The sequence below is a fragment of the Cetorhinus maximus genome, chromosome 18 (genome assembly GCF_964194155.1).
Source record: "Cetorhinus maximus chromosome 18, sCetMax3.hap1.1, whole genome shotgun sequence".
Taxonomy (NCBI): domain Eukaryota; kingdom Metazoa; phylum Chordata; class Chondrichthyes; order Lamniformes; family Cetorhinidae; genus Cetorhinus; species Cetorhinus maximus.
In genome coordinates, this window is record NC_135896.1 from 2,372,985 (window position 1) to 2,399,415 (window position 26,431).

Below are 26,431 nucleotides of genomic sequence, written 5' to 3' on the forward strand. Positions count from 1 at the left end.
GCTGTACCTGTCCTGGGAGTGTTTGATGGGGACGGTGTAGGGGGAGCTTTACTCTGTATCTAACCCTGTGCTGTGCCTGTCCTGGGAGTGTTTGATGGGGACGGTGTAGCGGGAGCTTTACTCTGTATCTAACCCTGTGCTGCACCTGTCCTGGGAGTGTTTGATGGGGACAGTGTAGAGGGAGCTTTACTCTGTATCTAACCCCGTGCTGTACCTGTCCTGGGAGAGTTTGATGGGGACAGTGTAGAGGGAGCTTTACTCTGTATCTAACCCCGTGCTGTACCTGTCCTGGGAGAGTTTGATGGGGACAGTGTAGAGGGAACTTTACTCTGTATCTAACCCTGTGCTGTACCTGTCCTGGGAGTGTTTGATGGGACAGTGTAGAGGGAGCTTTACTCTGTATCTAACCCCGTGCCGTACCTGTCCTGGGAGTGTTTGATGGGGACAGTATAGAGGGAGCTTTACTCTGTATCTAACCCCGTGCTGTACCTGCCCCGGGAGTGTTTGAAGGGGACAGTGTAGAGGGAGCTTTACTCTGTATCTAACCCCGTGCTGTACCTGTCCTGGGAGTGTTTGATGGGAACAGTGTAGAGGGAATTTTACTCTGTATCTAACCCCGTGCTGTACCTGTCCTGGGAGTGTTTGATGGGGACAGTGTAGAGGGAACTTTACTCTGTATCTAACCCCGTGCCTTACCTGTCCTGGGAGTGTTTGATGGGGACAGTATAGAGGGAGCTTTACTCTGTATCTAATCCCGTGCTGTACCTGCCCCGGGTGTGTTTGAAGGGGACAGTGTAGAGGGAGCTTTACTCTGTATCTAACCCCGTGCTGTACCTGTCCTGGGAGAGTTTGATGGGGACAGTGTAGTTTCACCATGAAATGTAAATTGTATTCCATTCCCAGTACTGACATCTGAGAGGTATTAACAGCAGGGTGAAGAATAAGAGAAGTTGCAAATGGAGTTAAATAATTTTATGCAATTAACAAGACACAGTTTTCATATATCCATTTTTAACATTTGTTGCTGCAGGTTTATGAATCTGTAACATTAAAAATATACATTTGTCAGTTCTGTGACCTGCCTGTAGTTAGAGTTCAATGTTGTGATGTAAACTGGTTACCCTGTCACCCTGCAATGATTGGTACTGATGGGGTTTCACTCGACTGGAGTCACTGACATTATTGTCTCCACGATGAGGCAGCAAAACTGCAGCTGATAAACCGTCATCTCCTATATCAGTGAATTACTGGGCAGGTCCCCAGGATAATGTGTGGGACACACAGGGACTGCAGCATTTATCGAGGAAGCAGGGAATAGTACAGAGAGCAGGAGGGGGCAGAAGTTGCAAGGGAAGGAGGGGAAATGTTTTAAAATTAGGGGTCGCCCTTTTAGGACAGAGATGAGGAGAAATTATTTCTCTCAGAGGGTTGAGTGACTTTGGAACTCTCTGCCTCAGAAGGTGGTGGGGGCGGGGTTACTGAATATTTTTAAGGCAGAGGTAGATAGATTCTTGTCAGGCAAGAGAATCAAAGGTTATCGGGGTTAGATGGGAATGTGGAAATCGAAATACAAGAAGATCAGCCACGATCTTATTGAATGGCGGAGCAGGCTAGAGGTGCCGAATGGCCTACTCCTGTTCCTATTTCTTATGTTGTTATGGATCAGAGTGGGGAGAGCGAGAGAGGGCAGAGTGGGGAGGGTAGAGGGAGGAGTGGAGAGTGTAGGAGGGGCAGTGTTGGGAAGGCACGAGGGGGCAATGTTGAGAGGGGGCTTATGGAAGGGTGTCTGTTTACCCCTTTAAGCCTTGTTGATGAGGGTGGCAGGGCTGAGGCTTTGAGTTATTGGTGACCGGATTGGTGAAGTTGGACTGAGCTGTATACGAAGGACTCTGCAGCTTCACTGGGCAGGACTGACTCCAGACTGTGGGTGACAAAACATTGTAAAACTCTGACTGAAGAAAGCCTCAGGCAAGTATCCGCTAGAAACAGCAACAACTAGATCGCCTGAGGGACCAACGCATGGTCATTAATTTCAGTTGGCCCAGTGAATGGATGGTCTGTCCAGCTGGGCACTGAGCCCCGTGATGTGGGAGGGTGAGGGGGTTGATCACTGGTCAGCACTGAGGCCCCCACTGCAGAGGTGAAGCCAGAGACTTGTGTGGGGGATAAATGCCAGCACAAATTAGTTGGGCCGAATGGCCTTTTTCTGCGATGCATATTCCACGTAATTTAATCAGCATTCAGCATGGAGAATATCCAACTGGAAGATATTGCTCCTTCATCCCCATTGGTTCACGTGCCTGCGTGTGTGTGTATATACCTAATGGGTGAGGCTGCGATGCTCATACAGTTGAATATCCTGCCTCCAGTATTGACCCTCCAGGCGTTATTTCACCAGGAATGGTGACGGTTGGAAAAAGAGAAAAGGAACAAAGTTAAAATGCTTCAAAAATAGATCCTGTGATGTGCCCCGAGTGAATTCAATGTGTCAGAGGTGAGAGGCACACAGTGTCAAGTCTGAGTGTAGGGTGAGGGATTTGAGTGTGAGTGTAGGGTGAGGGATTTTCGAGTGTGAGTGTAGGGTGAGGGATTTTTGAGTGTGAGTGTAGGGTGAGGGATTTTCGAGTGTGAGTGTAGGGTGAGGGATTTTCGAGTGTGAGTGTAGGGTGAGGGATTTTCGAGTGTGAGTGTAGGGTGAGGGATTTTTGAGTGAGTGTAGGGTGAGGGATTTTCGAGTGTGAGTGTAGGGTGAGGGATTTTCGAGTGTGTGTAGGGTGAGGGATTTTCGAGTGTGTGTAGGGTGAGGGATTTTCGAGTGAGAGTGTAGGGTGAGGGATTTTCGAGTGTGTGTAGGGTGAGGGATTTTCGAGTGTGAGTGTAGGGTGAGGGATTTTTGAGTGTGTGTAGGGTGAGGGATTTTCGAGTGTGAGTGTAAGGTGAGGGATTTTCAAGTGTGAGTATAGGGTGAGGGATTTTCGAGTGTGTGTAGGGTGAGGGATTTTCGAGTGTGTGTAGGGTGACAGATTTTCGAGTGTGAGTGTAGGGTGAGGGATTTGAGTGTGAGTGTAGGGTGAGGGATTTTCGAGTGTGAGTGTAGGGTGAGGGATTTGAGTGAGTGTAAGGTGAGGGATTTTCGAATGTGAGTGTAGGGTGAGGGATTTTCGAGTGAGTGTAGGGTGAGGGATTTTTGAGTGAGTGTAGGGTGAGGGATTTTCGAGTGAGTGTAGGGTGAGGGATTTTCGAGTGAGTGTAGGGTAAGCATGTCATTGATATAATACGCTGCTGGTTATATTAACACAGATGGAAAATAGGCAGGACAGTTTACAGCAATAGCAACAAAAGCAACTTAATGCATCACAGAAAATTAGAATAAACTCCAGGAAACAGCTGGAGGCCTGTGATTACTCCACAGCACCGCTCCTTTCCCCCTCTTTCCTTCCCTCCTCTATTCCTTCTCCTCCTTCACTTCCCTCCCCCTCACTTCATACCCCTCATTTAATTTCCCTCCCTCCCCTCCCAATCTAACCCTCCCCGTCCCCTCCCACAACTCCCCCTCCACCCCGAACTCACTGTCCCACTTTCCCTCCCCCCTCCCTTGTGCTCTCAGTCACTGCCTCATGAATAGCAGCACTTGATCATGTGGAGTCTCAGCCTCACCTGGGGGGTGTGGGGAGGGGAGGAGGGACGGTACTGGGTGGTGAAGCAGAAACTGTTTGATGGGTGACAATTGGCAAAAATTCACTTCCTGATGCTGGAGATTTTCAACAGCTTTACAAAGAATGCTCTGTGTGTTTGTGTGTGTGTATCGGGGGATGTGTGTGTGTGTTTGTATGCGTGTGTGTGTACATCGTATGTATGAGAGTGTGCATCATGTGTCTGTGAGTGTGTATATTGGTGTGTGCGTGTATTTTGAGTGTTTGTGTGTGTGCATGCATGTGTATCTGTGCGTTTGTGTGTGTGTGCGCATATCGGTGTGAGTGTGTATCTAAGTGTCTAAGCAATATCTAAACAAAGCATCTTTATCTGCGTGTGCATGTGTAGATCTGTTTTCTAATATCTGGTCATGGAACATGAGACTCACATCCCTAATTGCCCCTTGAGAAGGTGGTGGTGAGCTGCCTTCTTGAACTGCTGCAGTCCATGTGGTGTAGGTGCACCCACAGTGCTGTTAGGGAGGGAGTTCCAGGATTTTGACCCAGCGACAGTGAAGGAACGGTGATATATTTCCAAGTCAGGATGGTGGGTGGCTTGGAGGGGAACTTCCAGGTGGTGGTGTTCCCATGTGTCTGCTGCCCTTGTCCTTCCAGGTGGTAGGGATCACGAGTTTGGGTGGTGCTGTCGAAGGAGCCTTGGTGAGTTGCTGTAGTGCATCTTGTAGATGGTACACACACTGCTGCTACTGTGCGTCAGTGGTGGAGGGAGTGAGTGCGTAACAAAGGTAACCACTATGGGACTTCAATCTTCACATAGACTGGACCAATCAAATTGACAAGAGTACTCTATAAGGTGAGTTTGTAGAATGTTTTTGTGAGTTTCCTGGAGCAATATGTTGGGGAACTAACTAGTGATAAAGTTATCTTAGATCTAGTATTGTATAAGGAAGTAGGGTCAATTAGTAATGCCATGATAAAAGATCCATTGGGAAATAGTGATCATAATATCATTGAATTCCATATTAAGTTTGAAAGAGACATATTCCAATCACAAGCAAGAATCTTAAACTTCAACAAAGGCAATTACATAGGTACGAGGGGAGAACTCATGAAGGTTGATTGGCTAAATGAAATGGCGATAAAGAAACAGTGGGAAACATTAAAGAAACAATGCAAAATATTCAACGAAAATACATTCCATCGGAAAATAAAAACTGAGAGAGAGAGAGATCCATCCATAGCTCACTCAGGAGGTTAGGGAGAGTATGAGATTTTTTTTAAAAGGCTCATCACCATTGCAAAGAATAATGGCAAGTCTGAGGAGTGGGAGTGTTTTTAAAACCAGCAAAGGGCCACCAAAAAGCTGATAAAAATGGAAATATAGAAGCAAGAGTAAAGTAGGCAGGAATATAAAAGCCGATTGTAAGAACTTTGACAAATACATAAAAATGTCCCTTAGAATCAGTCAGAAGAAATCATCATGAGGAACGAGGCTTTGAACAAATATTTTGAGTCTATCTTACAGTAGAAAACGCAAGTTGTATTTCAGAAATAGGCAATAACCTAGGGGCTAATAAGAGTCAGGGAATTAAGGAAATTAATATCGGCAGAGAAAACGTACTGGAGCAACTTAAGGGACTAAAGTCTGTCAAATCACTCAACTGGAAAGTGCTGGAATCTATTGTTAATGACGTCTTAACAATGCACTTAGAAAATTGTAGTATGATCAGACCAAGTTAACATGGGTTTACAGAAATTGTATTTGACAAATTTATTCCAGTTTTTTGAGAATGTAACTAATAGGGTAGATAAAGAGGAACCAGTAGATGTAGTATTCCTGGATTTCCAAAAGGCATTTGATAAGGTGCAGCACAAAAGGTTAACAGGCAAGATAAGGGCTCATGGAGTTGGAGGTAATATATATGAGCATGGATAGAGGATTGGTTAGTGGACAGGAAACAAAGTGGGCATAAACTGGGCATCCTCAAGTTGTCAGGCAGTGAATAGTGGAGTACCTCAAGGATCAGCTGGGGCCTCAGCTATTTACAATGACTTAGACAAAGAGACAGAGAGTCATGTAGATTACAAAAGTAGGGAGGTCATGTTGGAGTTGTATAGAACCTTGGTGAGGTCACAGCTGGAGTACTGTGTGCAGTTCTGGTTGCCACATTATAGGAAGGATGTGATTGCACTGGAGGGGGTGCAGAGGAGATTCACCAGGATGTTGCCTGGGATGAAACATTTAAGTTATGAAGAGAGGTTGGATAGACTTGGGCTGTTTTTGTTGGAGCAGAGAAGACTGAGGGGCGACCTGATCGAGGTGTACAAGATTATGAGGGGCATGAACAGGGTGGATAGGGAGCAGCTGTTCCCCTTAGTTGAAGGGTCAGTCACAAGGGGACATAAGTTCAAGGTGAGGGGCTGGAGGTTTAGGGGGGATGTGAGGAAAAACTTTTTTACCCAGAGGTTGGTGACGGTCTGGAATGCGCTGCCTGGGAGAGTGGTGGAGGCGGGTTGCCTCACATCCTTTAAAAAGTACCTGGATGAGCACTTGGCACATCATAACATTCAAGGCTATGGGCCAAGTGCTGGTAAATGGGATTAGGCAGGTAGGTCAGGTGTTCCTCACGTGTCGGTGCAGACTCGATGGGCCGAAGGGCCTCTTCTGCACTCTATGATTCTGTGAATGTATCTAAGTTTGCTGACATTACAAAGCGAGGTGGAAATCTAAGTTGTGAGGAGGCTGTAAGGAGATATGGACAGGTTAGGTGAGTGGGCAAAGAATACAGATGGAATATAATGTGGAGAAGTGTAAATTATTCACTTTGTAAGAATAGAAAAGCAGAATATTTTTAAAAGGTGAGAATATTGTAAGTGTTGATGTTCAGATAGACGGGTATGTTCATACAAGGAACACAACGTTAGCATGCAGGTGTAGCAAGCAATTAGGAAGGCAAATAGCGTTGGAAGACAAGAATAAAGAAGTCTTGTTGCAATTGCGCAGTGTTTTGGTGAGACCACATCTGGAATACTGTGTGCAGTTTTGATCTCCACATTTAAGAAAGGATATACTTGTATTGGAGGTGGGACAGTGAATTTTCACTAGATTGGTCCCTGGGATGAGGGGGTTGTCCTATGATGAGAGGCTGAGTAAACTGGGTTTATATTCTCTGGAGTTTAGAAGAACGAGAGACGATCTCATTGAAACCTCCAAGATTCTGAAGGGGTTTGACAGGGGAGATACTGAGAGGCTGTTTCCCCCGGTCTGGGGAATCTCGAACATGGGGACACAATCTCAGGATAAGGGGGCCGATCATTTAGGGCTGAGATGAGGAGAAATTACTTCACTCAAAGGGGTGTGAATCTTTGGAATTCTCTACCCCAGAGGGTTGTGGATGCTCCATCGTTGAGTATGTTTAAGGGTGAGACAGACGGATTTTTAGTCTCACAAGAAATTAAGGGATATGGGGAGCGGGCAGGAAAATGGAGCTGAAGCCCAAAATCAGTCATGATGGTATTGACTGGCGGAGCAGGCTCATTGGGCCATGTGACCTACTCCTGCTCCTATTTCTTGTGTCCTTGTGTTTAATGTGTTGGATGTGGTGCCGATCGAACGGGCTGATTTGTCCTGGATGGTGTTAAACTTCTTGAGTGTTGGGACTGCAGTCGTGCAAGTTGCTACAACTTTCCAGGACTTTGCTGAGACCACACCTAGAGTACTTATATAAGGAGGGATGTACTTGAATTGGAAGCAGTTCAGAGCAGATTCACTCAGCTTATTCCTAGGAGGAAGAAGTTTGTCTCATGAGGAAAGGTTGAGCAGTTTGGGCCTATGCTCATTGGAGTTTAGAAAGGTGAGAGGGTTCTGAGGGGGCTTGACAGGGTAGATGCTGAACAGTTCCCCTCGTGGGGGGATCTAGAACTGGGGGGGGCACATTTAAAAATAAGGGGTCTCCTATTTATGATGGAGCAAAGAAGAATTTATTGATTTTGGGCTGAAGCTTTGGAGTGGGATTTGAACCCAAAACCTTGTAATGCAGAGACAGGTGTGCTGCCAGCTGTGACACAACTAACACCACAGGGGGTCATTGGTCTCTCTTCTCCAGAGAGCAGCGGAGGCTGGGTCATTGAATTTATCCAAAGCTGAGTTGGACAGATTTTTGATCAACAAGGGAGTCAAGGGTTATGGGGCAGACAGGAAAGTGGAGTTAAAACCACAATCAGAGCAGCCATGATCTTATTGAATGACAAAGCAGGCTTGAGGGGCCGAATGGCCTACTCCTATTTCTTATGGTCCAATGCTCTTATGAGAGTATTCCATCACACTCCTGACTTGTGCCTTGTAGGTGGTGGACAGGCTTTGGGGAGTCAGGAGGTGAGTTACTCTCCGCAGGATTCCCAGCCTCTGACCTGCTCTTGTAGCCATAGTATTTATATGGCTAGTCCAGTTCAGTTTCTGGTCAATGGTAACTCCCAGATGTTGATAGTGGGCGATTCAGCCATGGTAATACCATTGAATGTCAAGGGGAGATGGTTAGAAACTGGCACTTGTGGGGTGCGAATGTCACTTATCAGCTTAAGCCTGAATGTTGTCCAGTATTTGAGGAGTCACAAGTGATACTGAACATTGTGCAATCATCAGTGTGTATCTAATTGAGTGTGTGCGTGTGCGTGAGAGTGTCAGAGTGCGTGTGTGCGTGAGAGAGAGTGTCAGAGTGTGTGTGTGCACGTGTGAGTGTCAGAGTGTGTGTGTGCACGTGTGAGAGAGTGTCAGAGTGTGTGTGTGCGCGCACGTGTGTGAGAGTGTGTCAGAGTGTGTGTGTGCACGCGTGTAAGAGTGTCAGAGTGTGTGTGTGCGTGTGAGAGAGTGTCAGAGTGTGTGTGTGCACGTGTGTGAGAGAGTGTCAGAGTGTGTGTGTGCGTGTGCGTGTGAGAGTGTGCCAGTGTGTGTGTGCGCATGTGAGAGTGTCAGAGTGTGTGTGTGTGCGTGTGTGTGCGTGTGAGAGTGTCAGAGTGTGTGTGTGCACGTGTGTGAGAGAGTGTCAGAGTGTGTGTGTGCGTGTGCGTGTGAGAGTGTGCCAGAGTGTGTGTGTGTGCGCGTGTGAGAGTGTCAGTGTGTGTGCGTGTGTGTGTGTGCGTGTGAGAGTGTCAGAGTGTGTGTGTGTGCGTGTGAGAGAGTGTCAGAGTGTGTGTGTGTGCGCGTGTGAGAGTGTGCCAGAGTGTGTGTGTGTGTGCGTGTGAGAGAGTGTCAGAGTGTGTGTGTGTGCGTGTGAGAGTGTGCCAGAGTGTCAAGGGTTGTGATCAGGAGAGAGATCGAGGAGCTGTAGTGTGTTAAATGTGACAGGTTATGATCAGACTCACCACCTTCTCAGGGTGGCTCAGGCTGAGCAATAAACTCTGGCCTCCACCCTGATGCCAACACAATGATAATGAAGCCATAACTACAAATATTACTGCCCACAGTACTGAGCAAGTCCCTGGCCCTCTCCCAGACCCCGGACCCCAGGCCCCGGTCCCCAGGCCCCGCTCCCCAGGCCCCGCTCCCCAGGCCCCGCTCCCCAGGCCCCGCTCCACACTCTGACCTTGTTTCCTGACCCTGACCCACTCCCTAGCCCTGGCCCAGCTCCAGTGGGTTTTATCTGCAGGAATCTCAGGCCCGCTCCTCAGTGATAGGCAGGATGGTCCCAGTTACAAGGACAGGAACAGTTGAAGGTGAACGGATGTTGTCTGGAGCTCTGCAGTGAAGGCTCCAGGTGAATGATGAAGGCTGTGAAGTTAGTCTGAGATCCCGGAGATTTTACTTCATTTACTGTCAGGCATCTGGGAGAAATGCTCACGAGTCTTTTGCAGTTGTCACTTTTCCTCAGGGTCAGGAGAAATTCTGGGATCACATTCAGGGCGATAAGAACTTGGCAACAGGAGGAGGCCATTCAGTCCATCGAGCCTGTTCAATCAGATCATGGCTGATTTGTACCTTAGCCTCCTTCACCCATCTTCACACCCCCTTGGTTCTCTTAACTCACAAAAACCTATTAATCTGAAGTCTGGTGGGTGTGTGCAACAGCCTCCTGCCATCACATGGGTTTTGGGGGCCATTGTACAGGACTGACCCCCTCTCTGTCCTGTGTAGGAGAGTTCACAGTGTGACCTGTGAATCCACACTGTTGACCAGAGTGAAAATATAAAAACAACAGAAGGTTTCATACCAGAGTTTTCACATTTGCTTTGACTGATTGAGCTTTCAGAGCATGAACCCTGGGACAGTGAGGGAACTATAATCCCCAATTTAACTGGGCTACAACACCCTACAGCCACGTCCTACTTAATAACCACAGCTGTTCGCATCTCGAGTGGTGCCCGGGGTCAGCACCCAGCAGCCCATCAACTTCAGCCAATCCAGGGAGCTCCCCAGTTTAAATTGGGCACTGAGATTTCATCTCTGAGGAAAGGTTCATGTTCTCCACTCTTGCAACAGGAGAGAACAAAGTCACAGCAACAGCAAAGAGTAAATATTGTAACCCCACACCGTGACCGTGCCACTGATGCCAGTGTCCCGGGGTGTGGTGAGCTCATTACCAGACGAGCGACGAGAGGATACTGTTCAATGTTGATATCAGAGTGGCTCCAACTGGAGCTTGACATTGGAAAATCCCCCTTCCCCTCGCTATACCCACCATGATGGCTCAGGCTGTGCAGGCACCAACCCCAACGTGTTACTGAGCAACAGACAGCAGGACAAACCCCCAAGATCGACTCCCACTGGGTTTTGGGTCAGCTCAAGAGAGTGCTCATTGGTCAACTTAGGCCAATGCTCATTGGTCAGCTCAGGACAGTGCCCATTGTTCAGCTTAGGAGAGTGCCCATTGGTCAGTTCAAGGACAGCACCCACTAGCTCAGGACAGTGCCCACTGGTCAGCTCAAGGACAGTGCCCGTTGGTCAGTTTAGGACTGCACCCATTAGCTCAGGACAGTGCCCACTGGTCAGCTCAAGGACAGTACCCACTGGTCAGTTTAGGACAGTGCCCACTAGCTCAGGACAGTGCCCATTGGTCAGCTCGGGACAGTGCCCATTGGTGTTTTGGGATGGGTGGAGTATCTTCTGTGATGTATTTTGATCCTGCGGTCCTCCCAGGCTGAGTAGAGTGGGCAGGGAGAGGGAAAGGACTGGGGACAAGTGGGAATCGTTCCTGATGCAATTGCCCTCAAATGTCTAGGACAATTCAAGAGAGGCAACGGGCAGGAGGCAGCACCTTCAGGAGAGGAAGGAGCAAACGGGGGGCCAGAGGAGAATTCAGTAGAATCAATAGAAACAAGTTTGTTTGGTGTTTTGTAAGTGGCTTTTACTCTTCCATTGCCCTGTATCCTGGGTGTCCATCTGTTATATCCGGCCATTGTGTTTATTCCCTGTGGCTGATCCGATTGGGCAAAGATTGGGAGGAGGGAGGAGAGAAGAAAGAATGTTTTCCGGTTGGGGGCAGAGATCAGAGGTTGTTGGCCTTTGACTGGCTGCTGACGTGATCATCTGTTGGCTTCCTACGGCTGTAGATAACATGGGCATCGAGCATCTCGAGCAGCAGGTCATAGAAGGGCACAACGTTCTTGCACTTCATGCTGTAGAGGTGTTCCATTCCTTTATTACTGGAAAAGAAAACAACAGAAAGTGAACGGAGAGGCCCAGGTTGGTGGGGGGAGGGGGTGGGGGGAGGGGGCGGGGGGGGAGGGGGCGGGGGGAGGGGGCGGGGTGTTGGAGGAGCAACATGGTACAGTCTCGCTAGTGTCCGCATCACACGGTGCAGTCTCACTATAGTTGGAGTCACATGAATGAATAAACAAGTGAAGAAGGATAAAACAGATCGAGAGTAAATTAACAAGAAATATAAAAACAGACAGTAAAAGCTTCCTTAAATATATTATGATGAAGATGTGCTTATGTCAAATATTAATTTTTAATTCATCAGCTGGAAGCAGGAATTAAACTTTTAAAAAGACAGACTTTGTTGAAACAGACACTTCAACCTACATCAGGATACCCAACAAGAATTTACGTTACTATATGTTCCACATTGCAACCCTAAGGATAGGAGACAGAAAGTTTGTGAAATACATCACAGGCAATGGAACCCCCTGGGGTTTGTGAATGACCTTCATTCCTGCCCTATCAACAAAGCCTATGGAAACCACATACAGTATTCAATGACTGAAGATGAACCATTCAAAGGTTAATTGCTTGGACAAAAAGAAATTGATTTCATAGATAGCTCTCCAAATGAACCAATTGAGTTATAACTGGAATATGCAAGTAAGTTTGAATTACTGGCGGTTAGAGAGAGATCACATGACCAGCCCAAGTCCTTTGTGTAGTTTAAGCACATGGGTTTCATAGACTCTAGAATTATGAAAGTTAATGGCACAGAAAGAGCCCATCGTGTCTGCGCCATGAGAAACAAGCCACCCAGCCTAATCCCACCTTCCAGTGTGTGGTTCATAGCCCTGCAGGTTACGGCACTTGAGGTGAATATCCAGACATCTTTTAAATGAGTTGAGGGATTCTGCCTGTACTCCCCTATCAGGCTGTGAGTTCCAGTCCCCCACAACCCTCTGGGTGAAAACCTTTTCCTCATCTCCCCTCTAATCCTTCTATCAATCACTTTAAATTTCTGCCCCCCAGTCACTGACCTCTCTGCTAAAGTAAATAACCTCTTCCGATCCTCTCCACCCAGGCCTGTCACAATTTTGTACATCTCAATCAAATCTCCCCTCAGCCTCCCCTGTTCCAAGGAGAAGAGCCCCAGTCTCTCCAATCTTTCCTCATAGCCTCAATTTTCCAGTCCTGGTAACATCCTCGTAAATCACTACCATCTAGAAGGACAAGGGCAGCAGATAGATGGGAACACCACCACCTGGAAGTTCCCCTCCAAGTCACTCACCGTCCTGACTTGGAAATATATCGCTGTTCCCTCACTCTCGCTGGGTCAAAATCCTGGAACTCCCTCCCTAACAGCACTGTGGATGTACCTACACCACATGGACTGCAGCGGTTCAAGAAGGCAGCTCACCACCACCTTCTCAAGGGCAACTAGGGCTGGGCAATGAATGCTGGCCCAGCCAGCGAAGCCCACATCCCATGAATGAACTAAAAAAAATCCCCTCTGTACCCGCTCTAATGCAATTACATCATTTCTATAATGAGGTGACCAGAACTGCACACAATACTCAAGTTGTGACCTAGCCAGCGTTTTATATATTTCCAGCATAACCTCCCTGCTCTTATATTCTATACCTCAGCTAATAAGTGTAAGGATTCCATATGCCTTCTTAACCATCTTATCGATCTGTCCTGCTGTCTCAGGGCTCTGTGGACATTCACTCCAATGTCCCTCACTTTCTGTACACCCCAGTATCCTCCCATTTATTGTGTAATCTTTGCCTTGTTTGACCTCCCCAAATGCATCACCTCACACTTCTCTGGGTTGAATTCCATTTGCCACTTTTACGCCCACCTGACCAGTCCATCGATATCTTCCTGCAATCCACAGCAATCCTCCTCACTATCAACCGCATGGCTAATTTTTGTGTCGTCTGCAAACGTCTTGATCATTCCCATAGAACCATAGAACCATAGAACACTACAACACAGAAAACAGGCCATTCGGCCCTTCTAGTCTGTGCCGAAATATTATTCCGCTAGTCCCATTGACCTGCACCTAGTCCATAACCCTCCAGACCTCTCCCATCCATGTATCTATCCAATTTATTCTTAAAACTTAAGAGTGAGCCCGCACTTACCACGTCAGATGGTAGCTCGTTCCACACTCTCACCACTCTCTGGGTGAAGAAGTTCCCCCTAATGTTCCCCCTAAACCTTTCCCCTTTCACCCTAAAGCCATGTCCTCTTGTGTTTATTTCTCCTAATCTAAATGGAAAGAGCCTACTCGCATTTACTCTGTCTATACCCCTCATAATTTTGTAAACTTCTATCAAATCTCCTCTCATTCTTCTACGCTCCAAGGAATAAAGTCCTAACCTGCTTAATCTTTCCCTGTAACTCAACTCCTTAAGACCCGGCAACATCCTAATAAATCTTCTCTGCACTCTTTCAATCTTACTGATATCCTTCCTGTAGTTAGGTGACCAGAACTGCACACAATACTCCAAAGTTGGCCTCACCAATGTCTTATACAAATTACATTTACATCCAAATCATTAATATATTCCACAAAAAGCAGGGGACCTAGTACTGACCCCATTGGAAACAGCCTTCCAGTTACAAAAAACATCCATGTCAGGAAAATATAATAATGTTATTGGAATTTATTGAAAAATAGTGGTATCTGTGTCTATATGTGTCTGTGTATGTGTGACTTAATTGGATTAAAGGCAGCTGGTCTGAAGGCTTTGATGTATTAGGAGATAAGCTATGTTTGAAATGTTAAGTAGGGGTAAAAGGAACATTTGCATTTTAAAATGAACCAGACTAGATTGTTTTCAAAAGAGGGGGTGAAATGTGTCACTTAGCCAGGTGAAGTTCAGAAACCGTGTTTATTTTTCCCCAAGGATTATTGGTAAAATTAGTACTATGAGAGATTTTTATTATTAGAAAGGTAAAGTCCAAAGACATAGTGAAACAATGGGAATTTACATTCAACGGGGAAAATATGTATAAAGGAGCAAAGGCTGTGTGTAAGGGTAGACATTTCAAGATCCAGCAAGTGTGAAAAGCCTTCAGCATCTACACCTCAAGCTGCTGCCTACAAAGAACTGAAGTTAAGGAAACTCACTTTCAATTGGATCATTCAGGGTATCATGTTCCTTTGACTGTGACTTTTAAAATCTGTGTGTCTTACTGTTGCCTTACAAAAGTATAACTGGGAATTAGATTAACTAGGGGATTTTGAAATCATCATCGTAGTAATTTGTAGATCTGTGTATGTATTTAAAATAATTTCTTCTATGAATAAAGGTTTAATTTAGTTTGGTAAGAAACTTGGTGGTCTCATTACTACTGAATTCAAGGCACATATCTCGAAATTTATACAAATTGCAAAACAAGTTGTGGTAGTTGTTCCAAATTTCCCTCTGGGTTTGAATAACTCAGCATTTACCATTGGCTGTGCTATAACAATCCATCAACAATTAACCTTTGTTCCCAATACTGAGCCAATTTTGTATTCAGCTTGCTACATTCCCCTGGATCCCATGGATGTTTTTTTTATATAACCACTCTGTCATTTGGGACCTTGTCAAAAGCCTTAAAATCCATGTAGACCAACAGCAACTGCACTACCCTCATCAATCCTCCTTGTTACCCCCTCAACAAATTCAGTGAGGTTAATCAGACACGACTTTCCCTTAAATCCATGCTGTCTGTCCCTGATATATCCGGGCCTTTCTAAATGACAGTTTAACCTGTCTCTCAGAATTGATTCCAATAATTTTCCCACCACTGAGGTCAGACTGACTGGCCTGTAATTATTCGCTTTATCCCTCACTCCCTTTTTAAACTAAGGTAGAACGTTAGCAGATCTCCAATCCTCCGGCACCTCACCTGTATCCAGTGAGGATTGGAAAATGATGGTCAGACTCTCCGCTATTTCTTCCCTGGCTTGGGGTACACTCTGGAGTAGATTTCATCCAGCCCTGGTGATTTATCCACTTTCAAGGATGCTAATCCACTTCATACTTCCTCTCCCTACGTTTATCACATCTAATACTTTACACTGCTCCTTCTTAACTACAATGTCTGCATTGTCCTCTTCTTGTGAAGACTGGCACAAATTATTTATTGAGAACCCTACCAACATCCTCCACTTCCACACATAGATTACCTTTTTGGTTTTTTTATGGGCCTTACTCTTTCCTTAGTTACCCTCTTACTCTCAATGTATTGATAAAACATACTTGGGTGCTCCTTGATTTTGCTTGCCAATGTTCTTTCATGACCTCTCTTTGCTTTCCCAATTTCCTTTTTGATTTCACTCCTCCATTTTCTATAGTCCTCTCAGCTTTCTGTAATATGGAGTTCTCAGTGTCTGACATAAGCTTTCCTTTTCTGCCTTATCTTACCCTGTAAGCTCCTCGACACCCAGAGGACTCTAGATTTGGTCATCCCTCCCTTTTTCTTTGTGGGAACATGTTAACTCTGAACCCCTTGAATCGCCGCTTTGAATGCCCCCCACTGCTTAGACACTGATTTACCTTCGAGTAGCTGTTTCCAGTCCACTGTTGCTAAACCACTTCTCAGCTTAGTAAAATTAGCCTGCCCCAACTTAGAACTTTATTCTTATTCTACCTTTGTCCTTTTCCACTAACTGAATTATGATCACTACTACCAAAATACTCTCCCACTGTCACTCCTTCCACCTGCCCAGCTTCATTTCCTAAAACTAAATCCAGAACCATGCCCTCTCTTGCTGGACTTGCTACGTACTGGCCAAAACATTCTCCTGAATGCACCTTCAGAATTCTGCTCCCTCAATTCCTTTCACACTAAAACAATCCCAGTTAATATTGGGGTAGTTAAATCCCCTATTATTTTTGCACTTCTCAGAGATTTGCCTACATATTTGCTCTTCTATCTCCCCCTGACTGTCTGGGGGTCTATAGTACGCTCCCAGGAGTGTGACTGCCCATTGTTCTGTTCCTAAGCTCAATCCGTGTGGCCTCAATTGATGATCCTTCGAACATATCATCCCTCCTCACAGCTGTAATTGCTTTTCTGACCAAAATCTCCACCACCCGTCTCCCTTTTTATCCGTCCTCTTTCTGGTCTGAAAACCATTTAACGAGGAATGTTCAGCTGCCATTCATCCCTGTCCCTCTTTAAGCCATGTTTCTGTAATAGTTCTGATATCAAACTGCCACATTTCTGTCTGTGCCCTCAGCTTGTCTGCTTTATTTGCTACACTCCTTGCATTGAATGATACATCCTTGAGCACTGCCAAACTCTCTTTTTTATTTCCTATCTTTTGTTTCCTCTACCTTCCAGACTCACTCACTGAGTTTCTATCTTCCATTAGCATTTCTGATTTTGCCCCATCTGAGTTTACCCTCAGGTCCCACCCCATTGTCAAACTAGTTTAAACCCTCCCCAACAGCACCATCTGACCTCCCAGTAAGGGTATTGGTCCTGGCCCCATTGAGGTGCCAACCGTCCGGCTTGTACAGGTCCCACCTCCCCCTGAACGAGTCTCAATGCCCCCGGGATCTTTTTTTAAATTCAGTCATGGGACATGAGCGTCGTTGGCCAGGACAGAATTTATTGCCCATCCCTAGTTGCCCCTTGAGAAGGTGGTGGTTAGCCGCCTTCTCAAACCGCTGCATGTAGGTACACCCACTGTGCTGTTAGGAAGGGACTTCCAGGAGTTTGACCCAGCGACAGTGAAGGAACGGCCGATATATTTCCAAGTCAGGATGGTGAGTGACTTGGAGGGGAACTTCTAGGTGGTGGTGTTCCCATGTTCCTGCTGCCCTTGTCCTTCTAGATGGTAGTGGTCGTGGGTTTGGAAGGTGCTGCATAAGGATCCTTGGCAAATTCCTGCAGTGAATCTTGTAGATGGTACACACACTGCTGCCACTGTGCATTGGTGGTGGAAGGAGTGAATGTTTGTGGATGTGGTGCCAATCGACTGGGCTGCTTTGTCCTGGATGGTATCGAGCTTCTTGGATGTTGTTGGAGCTGCACTCATCCAGGCAAGTGGGGAGTATTCCATCACACTCCTGACTTGTGCCTTGTAGATGGTGGACAGGCTTTGGGGAGTCAGGAGGTGAGTTACTCACTGCAGGATTCCCAGCCTCTGACCTGCTCTTGTAGCCACAGTATTGATATGGTTAGTCAAGTTTAGTTTCTGGTCAACGATAACCCCCGGGATGTTGATAGTGGGGGATTCAGCGATGGTAATGCCATTGAATGTGAAGGGGCGATGGTTGGATTCTCTCTTGTTAGAGATGGTCATTGCCTGGCACTTGTTTGGCGTGAATGTTACTTGCCACTTGTCAGCCCAAGCCTGGATATTGTCCAGGTCTTGCTGCATTTGGACATGGACTGCTTCAGTATCTGAGGAGTCGCGAGTGGTGCTGAACATTGTGCAATCATCTGTGAACATCCCCACTTCTGACCTTATGATGGAAGGAAAGTCATTGATGAAGCAGCTGAAGATGGTTGGGCCGAGGACACTACCCTGAGGAACTCCTGCAGTGATGTCCTGGAAATAAGATGACTGACCTCCAACAACCACAACCATCTTCCTTTGTGCTAGGTATGACTCCAACCAGTGGAGAGTTTTCCCCGATTCCCATTGATTCCAGTTTTGCTAGGGCTCCTTGATACCACACTCGGTCAAATGCTGACTTGATGTCAAGGGCAGTCACTCTCACCTCACCTCGGGAGCTCAGCTCTTTAAATCAAGGCTGTAACGAGGTCAGGAGCCAAGTGGCCCTGGTGGAACCCAAGCTGGGCATCAGTGAGCAGGTTATTGCTAAGCAAGTGCCGCTTGATAGCACTGTTGATAACCCCTTCCATTACTTTACTGATGATCGAGGGTAGTCTGATGGGGCGTTAATTGGCCGGGTTGGATTTGTCCTGCTTTTTGTGTACAGGACATACCTGGGAAATTTTCCACATAGCTGGGTAGATGCTAGTGTTGTAGCTGCACTGGAACAGCTTGGCTAGGGGCACAGCAAGTTCTGGAGCACAATTCATCAGTAATATTGCCAGGGCCCGTAGCCTTTGCAGTATTCAGAGCCTTCAGCTGTTTCTTGATATCACATGGAATGAATCAAATTGGCTGAAGACTGGCATCTGTGATGTTGGGAACCTCCGGAGGAGGCCGGGATGGACAATCGGTTCGGCACTTCTGGCTGAAGATTGTTGCAAATGCTTCAGCCTTATCTTTTGCACTGACGCGCTGGGCTCCTCCATCATTGAGGATGGGGATATTCGTGGAGCCTCCTCCTCCAGTGAGTTGTTTAATTGTCCACCACCATTCACAACTGGATGTGGCAGGACTGCAGAGCCTAGATCTGATCCGTTGGCTGTGGGATTGCTTAGCTCTGTCTATCATAGGATGCTAATGCTGTTTGGCACACGTGTTATAGCTTCACCAGGTTGACACCTCATTTTTAGGTATGCCTGGTACTGCTCCTGGCATGCCCTCCTGCACTTTTCATTGAGCCAGGGTTGATCTCCTGGCTTGATGGTAATGGTAGAGTGGGGGATATGTTGGGCTATAAGTCGATTGTGTTCGAGTACAATTCTGCTGCTGGCCCACAGCACCTCATGGTTGCCCTGTCTTGACTTGCTAGATCTGGTTGAAACCTACTAAGCACAGTGACACAACACGATGGAGGGTATCCTCAATGTGAAGGCAGGACTTCGTCTCCACAATGACTGTGTGGTGGTCACTCTTACCGATACTGTCATGGACAGATGCATCTGCGGCAGGCAGGTTGGTGAGGATGAGGTCAAGTATGTTTTTCCCTCACCACCTGCCACTGACCTGGTCTAGCAACTATGTCATTTAGGACTTGGCCAGCTCAGTCAGTAGTGGTGCTACTGAGCCACTCTTAGTGATGGACATTGAAGTCCCCCACCCAGAGCACACTCTGCACTCTTGCCACCCTCAGTGCTTCCTCCAAGTGGTGTTCAACATGGAGGAGCACTGATTCATCAGCTGAGGGAGGGCGGTACGTGGTAATCAGCAGGAGGTTTCCTTGCCCATGTTTGACCTGATGTCATGAGACTTCATGGGGTCTGGAGACAATGTTGAGGACTCTCAGGGTAACTCCCTCCTGACTGTATACCACTGTGCTGCCACCTCTGCTGGGTCTGTCCTGCCGGTGGGACAGGACATACCCAGGGATGGTGATGGTGGAGTCTGGGACATTGTCTGTAAGATATGATTCCGTGAGGATGACTATGTCAGGCTGTTGCTTGACTAGTCTGTGAGACAGCTCTCCCAATTTTGGCACAAGCCCCAGATGTTGGTAAGGAGGACTTTGCAGGGTCGACAGGGCTGAGTTTGCCATTGTTGTTTCCGGTGCCTAAGTTGATGCCGGGTGGTCTGTCCAGTCTAATTCCTTATAGACTTCGTAGTGGTTTGATACAACTGAGTGTCTTGCAAGGCCATTCCAGAGGGCAGTTAAGAGTCAACCACATTGTTGTGGGTCTGGAGTCACATGTAGGCCAGACCAGGGTTAGGACAGCAGATTTCCTTTCCTAAAGGGCATTAGTGAACCAGATGGGTTTTTACAGAAATCAGCATTGGTTTCATGGTCATAATTAGACTTTTAATTCCAGATTTTTATTGAATTCAAATGCCACCATTTGCAGTGGTGGGATTTGAACCCTGGGTCTCAGGATTACTAGTCCAGCGACAATACCACTACACCACTGCCTCCCCACAATCTGAATCCCTCCCTCCTACACCATCTCTTCAGCCACACATTGATCAGCTCTCCCCTCCTATCTCTGTGCTCACTAGCACATGGCACTGGTAGAAATCTCCCCCTTAATAATGTCCTGCAGCCACGCTGGTATATCCTTGACCCTGACACCAGGGAGACATACCATCCTGGAGACACGTCTATGGCTGCAGAAATGCCTGTCTGTTCCCCTAACTATTGAATCCCCAATCATGCCTCCCACATTTAAGTCCAAATCATTAATATATACAACAAACAGCAAAGGCCGCAACACTGGAAACCACTTTCTACTTGCAAAAACATCCATCAAAGTACTAGGAAAGCTAATTGGATTTAAGGCTGACAAGTCCCCAGGACCAGGTGGCTTGTGTCCGAGCATCCTAAAAGAAGTGGCTGCAGAGATAGTGCATTTCCCAGATTCCCAAATTCCCCAGATCCTGGAAAGGCCCCAGTGGATTGGAAAACCGCAAATGTAACATGGCACCTCAAGGAAGGAGGCTGAAAGCAGGAAACTACCAGCCAGTTAGACTAACATCTGCCGTAAGATGCTAGAGTCGATTATTAAGGAGGTAGTAGCAGGACATTTAGAAAATCATAATTCAGTCAGGCAGAGTCAACATGGTTTTGTGAAAGTGAAACTGTGTTTGACAAATTTATTTGTTTTTTGAGGATGTAACAAGCAGGGTGGATAAAGGGGAACCTGTAGATGTGGTGTATTTGGATTTCCAAAAAGTATTCAATAAGGTGTCATATAAAAGTTTACCACACAAGATAAGAGCTCATGGTGCTGGGGGTGATATATTAGAATGGATAGAGGATTGGCTACCTAACAGGAAATAGAGTCAGGATAAATGGGTCATTTTCAGGTTGGCAAGCTGTAACCAGTGGCGTGCCACAGGGATCAGTGCTGGAGCCTCAACTATTTACAATCTGTATTAATGACTTGGATGAAAGGACCAGCGAGATTATTGTGTCCAATTCTGCGCACCACACTTTAGGAATAATGTGAAAGTTTTGGAGAGGATTCATAAGAGATTTACTAGAGAGATTTACTAGATTGGTACTAGGGATGAGGGATTATAGAAGGCTAAGAAGAGATTTAATTTGGTTGTTTAAAATTATGAAGGGTTTAGATAGCGTCAATAAAGAGAAACTGTTTCCAATCGCTGAAAGCTGGACAGGACACAGACTTAAGGTAACTGGCAAAAGAAACAGAAAGGAAATGGGGAAAATCTTTTTTACTCAACAAGTGGTTAGGGTTTGGAATGCACTGTCTGACGAAGGGGGGGCAGGGGAGAGGAGGGTAAAGATTCAATAGTCACTTTCAAAAGGGAACTGGATAAATACTTAAAAGAGAAAAAACTGCAAGGACCTGGGGAAAGGGTAGGGAAGTGGGACTAATGGAAAGACCCAACGCAGACTTGATGGGCTTCCTTCGGTGTTGTGTAGAAATAAAGGCCATCGAGAGAGAGAGAGAGAGAGAGAGAGACACACAGAAAGATAGATAAGCAGATATCAAAAGAGACAGAGCGAGAGAGAAGCTGACAGGTATTCAGCGGAGAGACAGAGTGAGACTGAGGATCATGATACCTCGCATGTCTGATGTGGGACAGCAACATCAGGAGATGTGCCAGGCGAGTGGCTTGCTGCTGAGGTGGAATTCCGCTCTTGGACATGCACCATATCAAGGTGTCTGTTATTGTGTCCAGAATCTTGTGCAGCTTCTCCCTGTTCTCATGTTCCTCTGTGATTCCAGAACGTGGAAACATACCTGTTAAAAAAAAGATTGAGATGGCAGTTCAATACAATGAAACCGAGCATTACTGCCCTCACTCCGGAGAAGCATAAAGACCCGAGTGACAGAATAGCCAGGATTAAAGTTAATGGGATACTGACACACCTGCTGGAACACAGGTTCTCTATCCTCAGGACCAGCTTCAGTGTCACTATCACCAGCCCTAACAATGCACAGATATAATGTCTGAGAACAGCATCCATGCTGACACACTTCATGGTCGAATAGACTGATAAAATTCACTCTCCAGCCAAAAGAACAATTCTATTTGATGAGTTGGCGTGGTCCATGGACCCAGTGAGAGTCAGCACCTTCAGGAGAGGAGGGGACCCCAGTGAGAGTCAGCACCTTCAGGAGAGGAGGGGACCTGTACCCTAGTGAGAGTCAGCACCTTCAGGAGAGGAGGGGGACCCTGTACCCCAGTGAGAGTCAGCACTTTCAGGAGAGGAGGGGACCCGTACCCCAGTGAGAGTCAGCACCTTCAGGAGAGGAGGGGTCCTGTACCCCAGTGTGAGTCAGCACCTTCAGGAGAGGAGGGGACCCTGTACCCCAGTGAGAGTCAGCACCTTCAGGAGAGGAGGGGACCTGTACCCCAGTGAGAGTCAGCACCTTCAGGAGAGGAGGGGACCTGTACCCCAGTGAGAGTCAACACCTTCAGGAGAGGAGGGGACCTGTACCCCAGTGAGAGTCAGCACCTTCAGGAGAGGAGGGGACCTGTACCCCAGTGAGAGTCAGCACCTTCAGGAGAGGAGGGGACCTGTACCCCAGTGAGAGTCAGCACCTTCAGGAGAGGAGGGGGACCTGTACCCCAGTGAGAGTCAGCACCTTCAGGAGAGGAGGGGACCTGTACCCCAGTGAGAGTCAGCACCTTCAGGATAGGAGGGGGACTCATACCCCAGTATACCCCACGGCAATCAGTAATGGCAGCCACAATACCCACAATCCTCTGCACTCTTGAAGCCTCTCTATCAGTTTAGTGCTGAGAGCTGAGTGTAACCTGGATTGGAAATGGACAAGATGATCATTGTGAAATACTCAGAAATATTGTAGCTGCTGTGAAATTGTGTTTAGGGATTGGGACAGATGGTCATGTGATACATAGTACAGCAATGTTCCTTTTGCCCCAGTGAGTCACAGCTGTGCCTGGGCAAACCCCCTGTAATTAGCCTCTCTCACCTTCAACTCACACACCCCCCACCATCGACCCCCACCCGCAATAGCATTCTTTGGGGAATGGGGAGAGTGTGGGGAGCTTTACACTGTATCTAACCCCATGCTGTACCTGTCCTGGGAGTGTTTGATGGGGACGGTGTAGAGGGAGATTTACTCTGTATCTAACCCTGCGCTGTACCTGTCCTGGGAGTGTTTGATGGATTTGTTAGATCTGGGAATAGTAAGGGAAAATGTGACAGTTTCTATTGAGTTTCAGCAGTTGTATGGTTAAGTCTAACATCAGAATGTCTCAACCATAAAGTTTTGGCTTGGGAACAGAGTGATATAAAATTAAGTGCAGTCAGTTTGGGTGGGTGGTTCCAAGCATAACATAGGTTATTCAAATAAAATAACTTCATTGTAACTTAATATATTGTTTGAAAGCAGATCATTTCAGACAGTTTTATGATGCCTTTCTTCACTGTAATTATAAACAGCCCTGCAGCAGACCCATGACCTTCCCCTGGGATTGATTGCAACTTCCCATCGCTCACTCCGGCCTCCCTGTCCTCTCACAGGCAGACGGTTTGGGATCACAGTGAGTGCAGACATGTGTGGGAGACAGAGAATTCCCCACTTCAGTGAGACCACAGAGATTGGGTAAAGTGCTTTGAGTCAACAAGGACAGTCCCACTTTCAAACCAAACCACCCAGGGTCCATATCCCTAAATCCCGCTAATCCGCCACTTCAACCAAACCCAGCCGTATCCCTCAATCTGAACATTCTCATAAAGTCATACGAATTAGGAGTAGGATTAGGCCATTCGGCCCCTTGAGCCTGCTCCATTTGAGTTTGGCCTCAACTCCACTTTCCAGTCTGACCCCCAATAACCCCTAACTTCCTCTGAGTCCCTCGATCCTGTGTTTCACCAGAAATAATTCAAATTGTTTCATTCAAACTCTCCCCTTTCGGTTTTGCCTGATGAAACCTAATTCTCAGGAAGTACCTTCACCTACTTTCTTATTCCTGGGAGTGTTTGATGGGGACAGTGTAGAGGGATCTTTCCTCTGTATCTAACCCCGTGCTGTACCTGTCCTGGGAGTGTTTGATGGGGACAGTGCAGAGGGAGCTTTACTCTGTATCTAACCCCGTGCTGTACCTGTCCTGGGAGTGTTTGATGGGGACAGTGTAGAGGGATCTTTACTCTGTATCTAACCCCGTGCTGTACCTGTCCTGGGAGTGTTTGATGGGGACAGTGTAGAGGGATCTTTACTCTGTATCTAACCCCGTGCTGTACCTGCCGTGGGAGTGTTTGATGGGGACAGTGTAGAGGGAGCTTTACTCTGTATCTAACCCCGTGCTGTACCTGTCCTGGGAGTGTTTGATGGGGACAGTGTAGAGGGAGCTTTACTCTGTATCTAACCCCGTGCTGTACCTGTCCTGGGAGTGTTTGATGGGGACAGTGTAGAGGGAGCTTTACTCTGTATCTAACCCTGTGCTGTACCTGTCCTGGGAGTGTTTGATGGGGACAGTGTAGAGGGAGCTTTACTCTGTATCTAACCCCGTGCTGTACCTGTCCAGGGAGTGTTTGATGGGGACAGTGTAGAGGGAGCTTTACTCTGTATCTAACCCCGTGCTGTACCTGTCCTGGGAGTGTTTGATGGGAACAGTGTAGAGGGAGTTTTACTCTGTACCTAACCCTGTGCTGTACCTGTCCTGGGAGTGTTTGATGGGGACGGTGTAAAGGGATCTTTACTCTGTATCTAAACCTGTGCTGTACCTGTCCTGGGAGTGTTTGATGGGGACGGTGTAGAGGGAGCTTTACTCTGTATCTAACCCCATGCTTTACCTGTCCTGGGAGTGTTTGATGGGGATTGTGTAGAGGGAGCTTTACTCTGTATCTAACCCCTTGCTGTACCTGTCCTGGGAGTGTTTGATGGGGATTGTGTAGAGGGAGCTTTACTCTGTATCTAACCCCGTGCTGTACCTGTCCTGGGAGTGTTTGATGGGGACAGTGTAGAGGGAGCTTTACTCTGTATCTAACCCCGTGCTTTACCTGTCCTGGGAGTGTTTGATGGGGACAGTGTAGAGGGAGCTTTACTCTGTATCTAACCCCGTGCTGTACCTGTCCTGGGAGTGTTTGATGGGGACAGTGTAGAGGGAGCTTTACTCTGTATCTAACCCTGTGCTGTACCTGTCCTGGGAGTGTTTGATGGGGACAGTGTAGAGGGAGCTTTACTCTGTATCTAACCCCGTGCTGTACCTGTCCTGGGAGTGTTTGATGGGGACAGTGTAGAGGGAGCTTTACTCTGTATCTAACCCCGTGCTGTACCTGTCCTGGGAGTGTTTGATGGGGACAGTGTAGAGGGAGTTTTACTCTGTACCTAACCCTGTACTGTACCTGTCCTGGGAGTGTTTGATGGGGACGGTGTAAAGGGATCTTTACTCTGTATCTAACCCTGTGCTGTACCTGTCCTGGGAGTGTTTGATGGGGACAGTGTAGAGGGAGCTTTACTCTGTATCTAACCCCGTGCTGTACCTGTCCTGGGAGTGTTTGATGGGGATTGTGTAGAGGGAGCTTTACTCTGTATCTAACCCCGTGCTGTGCCTGTCCTGGGAGTGTTTGATGGGGACAGTGTAGAGGGAGCTTTACTCTGTATCTAACCCCGTGCTGTAACTATCCTGGGAGTGTTTGATGGGGACAGTGTAGAGGGAGCTTTACTCTGTATCTAACCCCATGCTGTACCTGTCCTGGGAGTGTTTGATGGGGATTGTGTAGAGGGAGCTTTACTCTGTATCTAACCCCGTGCTGTACCTGTCCTGGGAGTGTTTGATGGGGACAGTGTAGAGGGATCTTTACTCTGTATCTAACCCCGTGCTGTAACTGTCCTGGGAGTGTTTGATGGGGACAGTGTAGAGGGATCTTTACTTTGTATCTAACCCTGTGCTGTACCTGTCCTGGGAGTGTTTCATGGGGACGGTGTAGAGGGATCTTTACTCTGTACCTAACCCTGTGCTGTACCTGTCCTGGGAGTGTTTGATGGGGACGGTGTAAAGGGATCTTTACTCTGTATCTAACCCTGTGCTGTACCTGTCCTGGGAGTGTTTGATGGGGACGGTGTAGAGGGAGCTTTACTCTGTATCTAACCCCGTGCTGTACCTGTCCTGGGTGTGTTTGATGGGGATTGTGTAGAGGGAGCTTTACTCTGTATCTAACCCCGTGCTGTACCTGTCCTGGGAGTGTTTGATGGGGATTGTGTAGAGGGAGCTTTACTCTGTATCTAACCCCGTGCTGTACCTGTCCTGGGAGTGTTTGATGGGGACAGTGTAGAGGGAGCTTTACTCTGTATCTAACCCTGTGCTGTCCCTGTCCTGGGAGTGTTTGATAGGGACAGTGTAGAGGGAGCTTTA

General features: G+C 47.2%; 1 protein-coding gene across 2 annotated transcripts in view; it reads right to left on the bottom strand.

The window, feature by feature from the left end:
• Positions 1-10,653: 10,653 nt before the first annotated feature.
• esr2a (estrogen receptor 2a) overlaps positions 10,654-26,431 on the bottom strand; it is a 145,152-nt gene continuing 129,374 nt past the window's right edge. For both annotated transcript variants that reach the window (XM_078561959.1, XM_078561960.1), the window contains 2 exons: positions 21,663-21,843; positions 10,654-11,291 (listed from right to left, as the gene is read on the bottom strand). In XM_078561959.1, the coding sequence (XP_078418085.1) occupies positions 11,135-11,291; positions 21,663-21,843 (338 nt within the window). In that variant the 3' untranslated portion in view covers positions 10,654-11,134. The remainder of the gene's footprint in view (positions 11,292-21,662; positions 21,844-26,431) is intronic.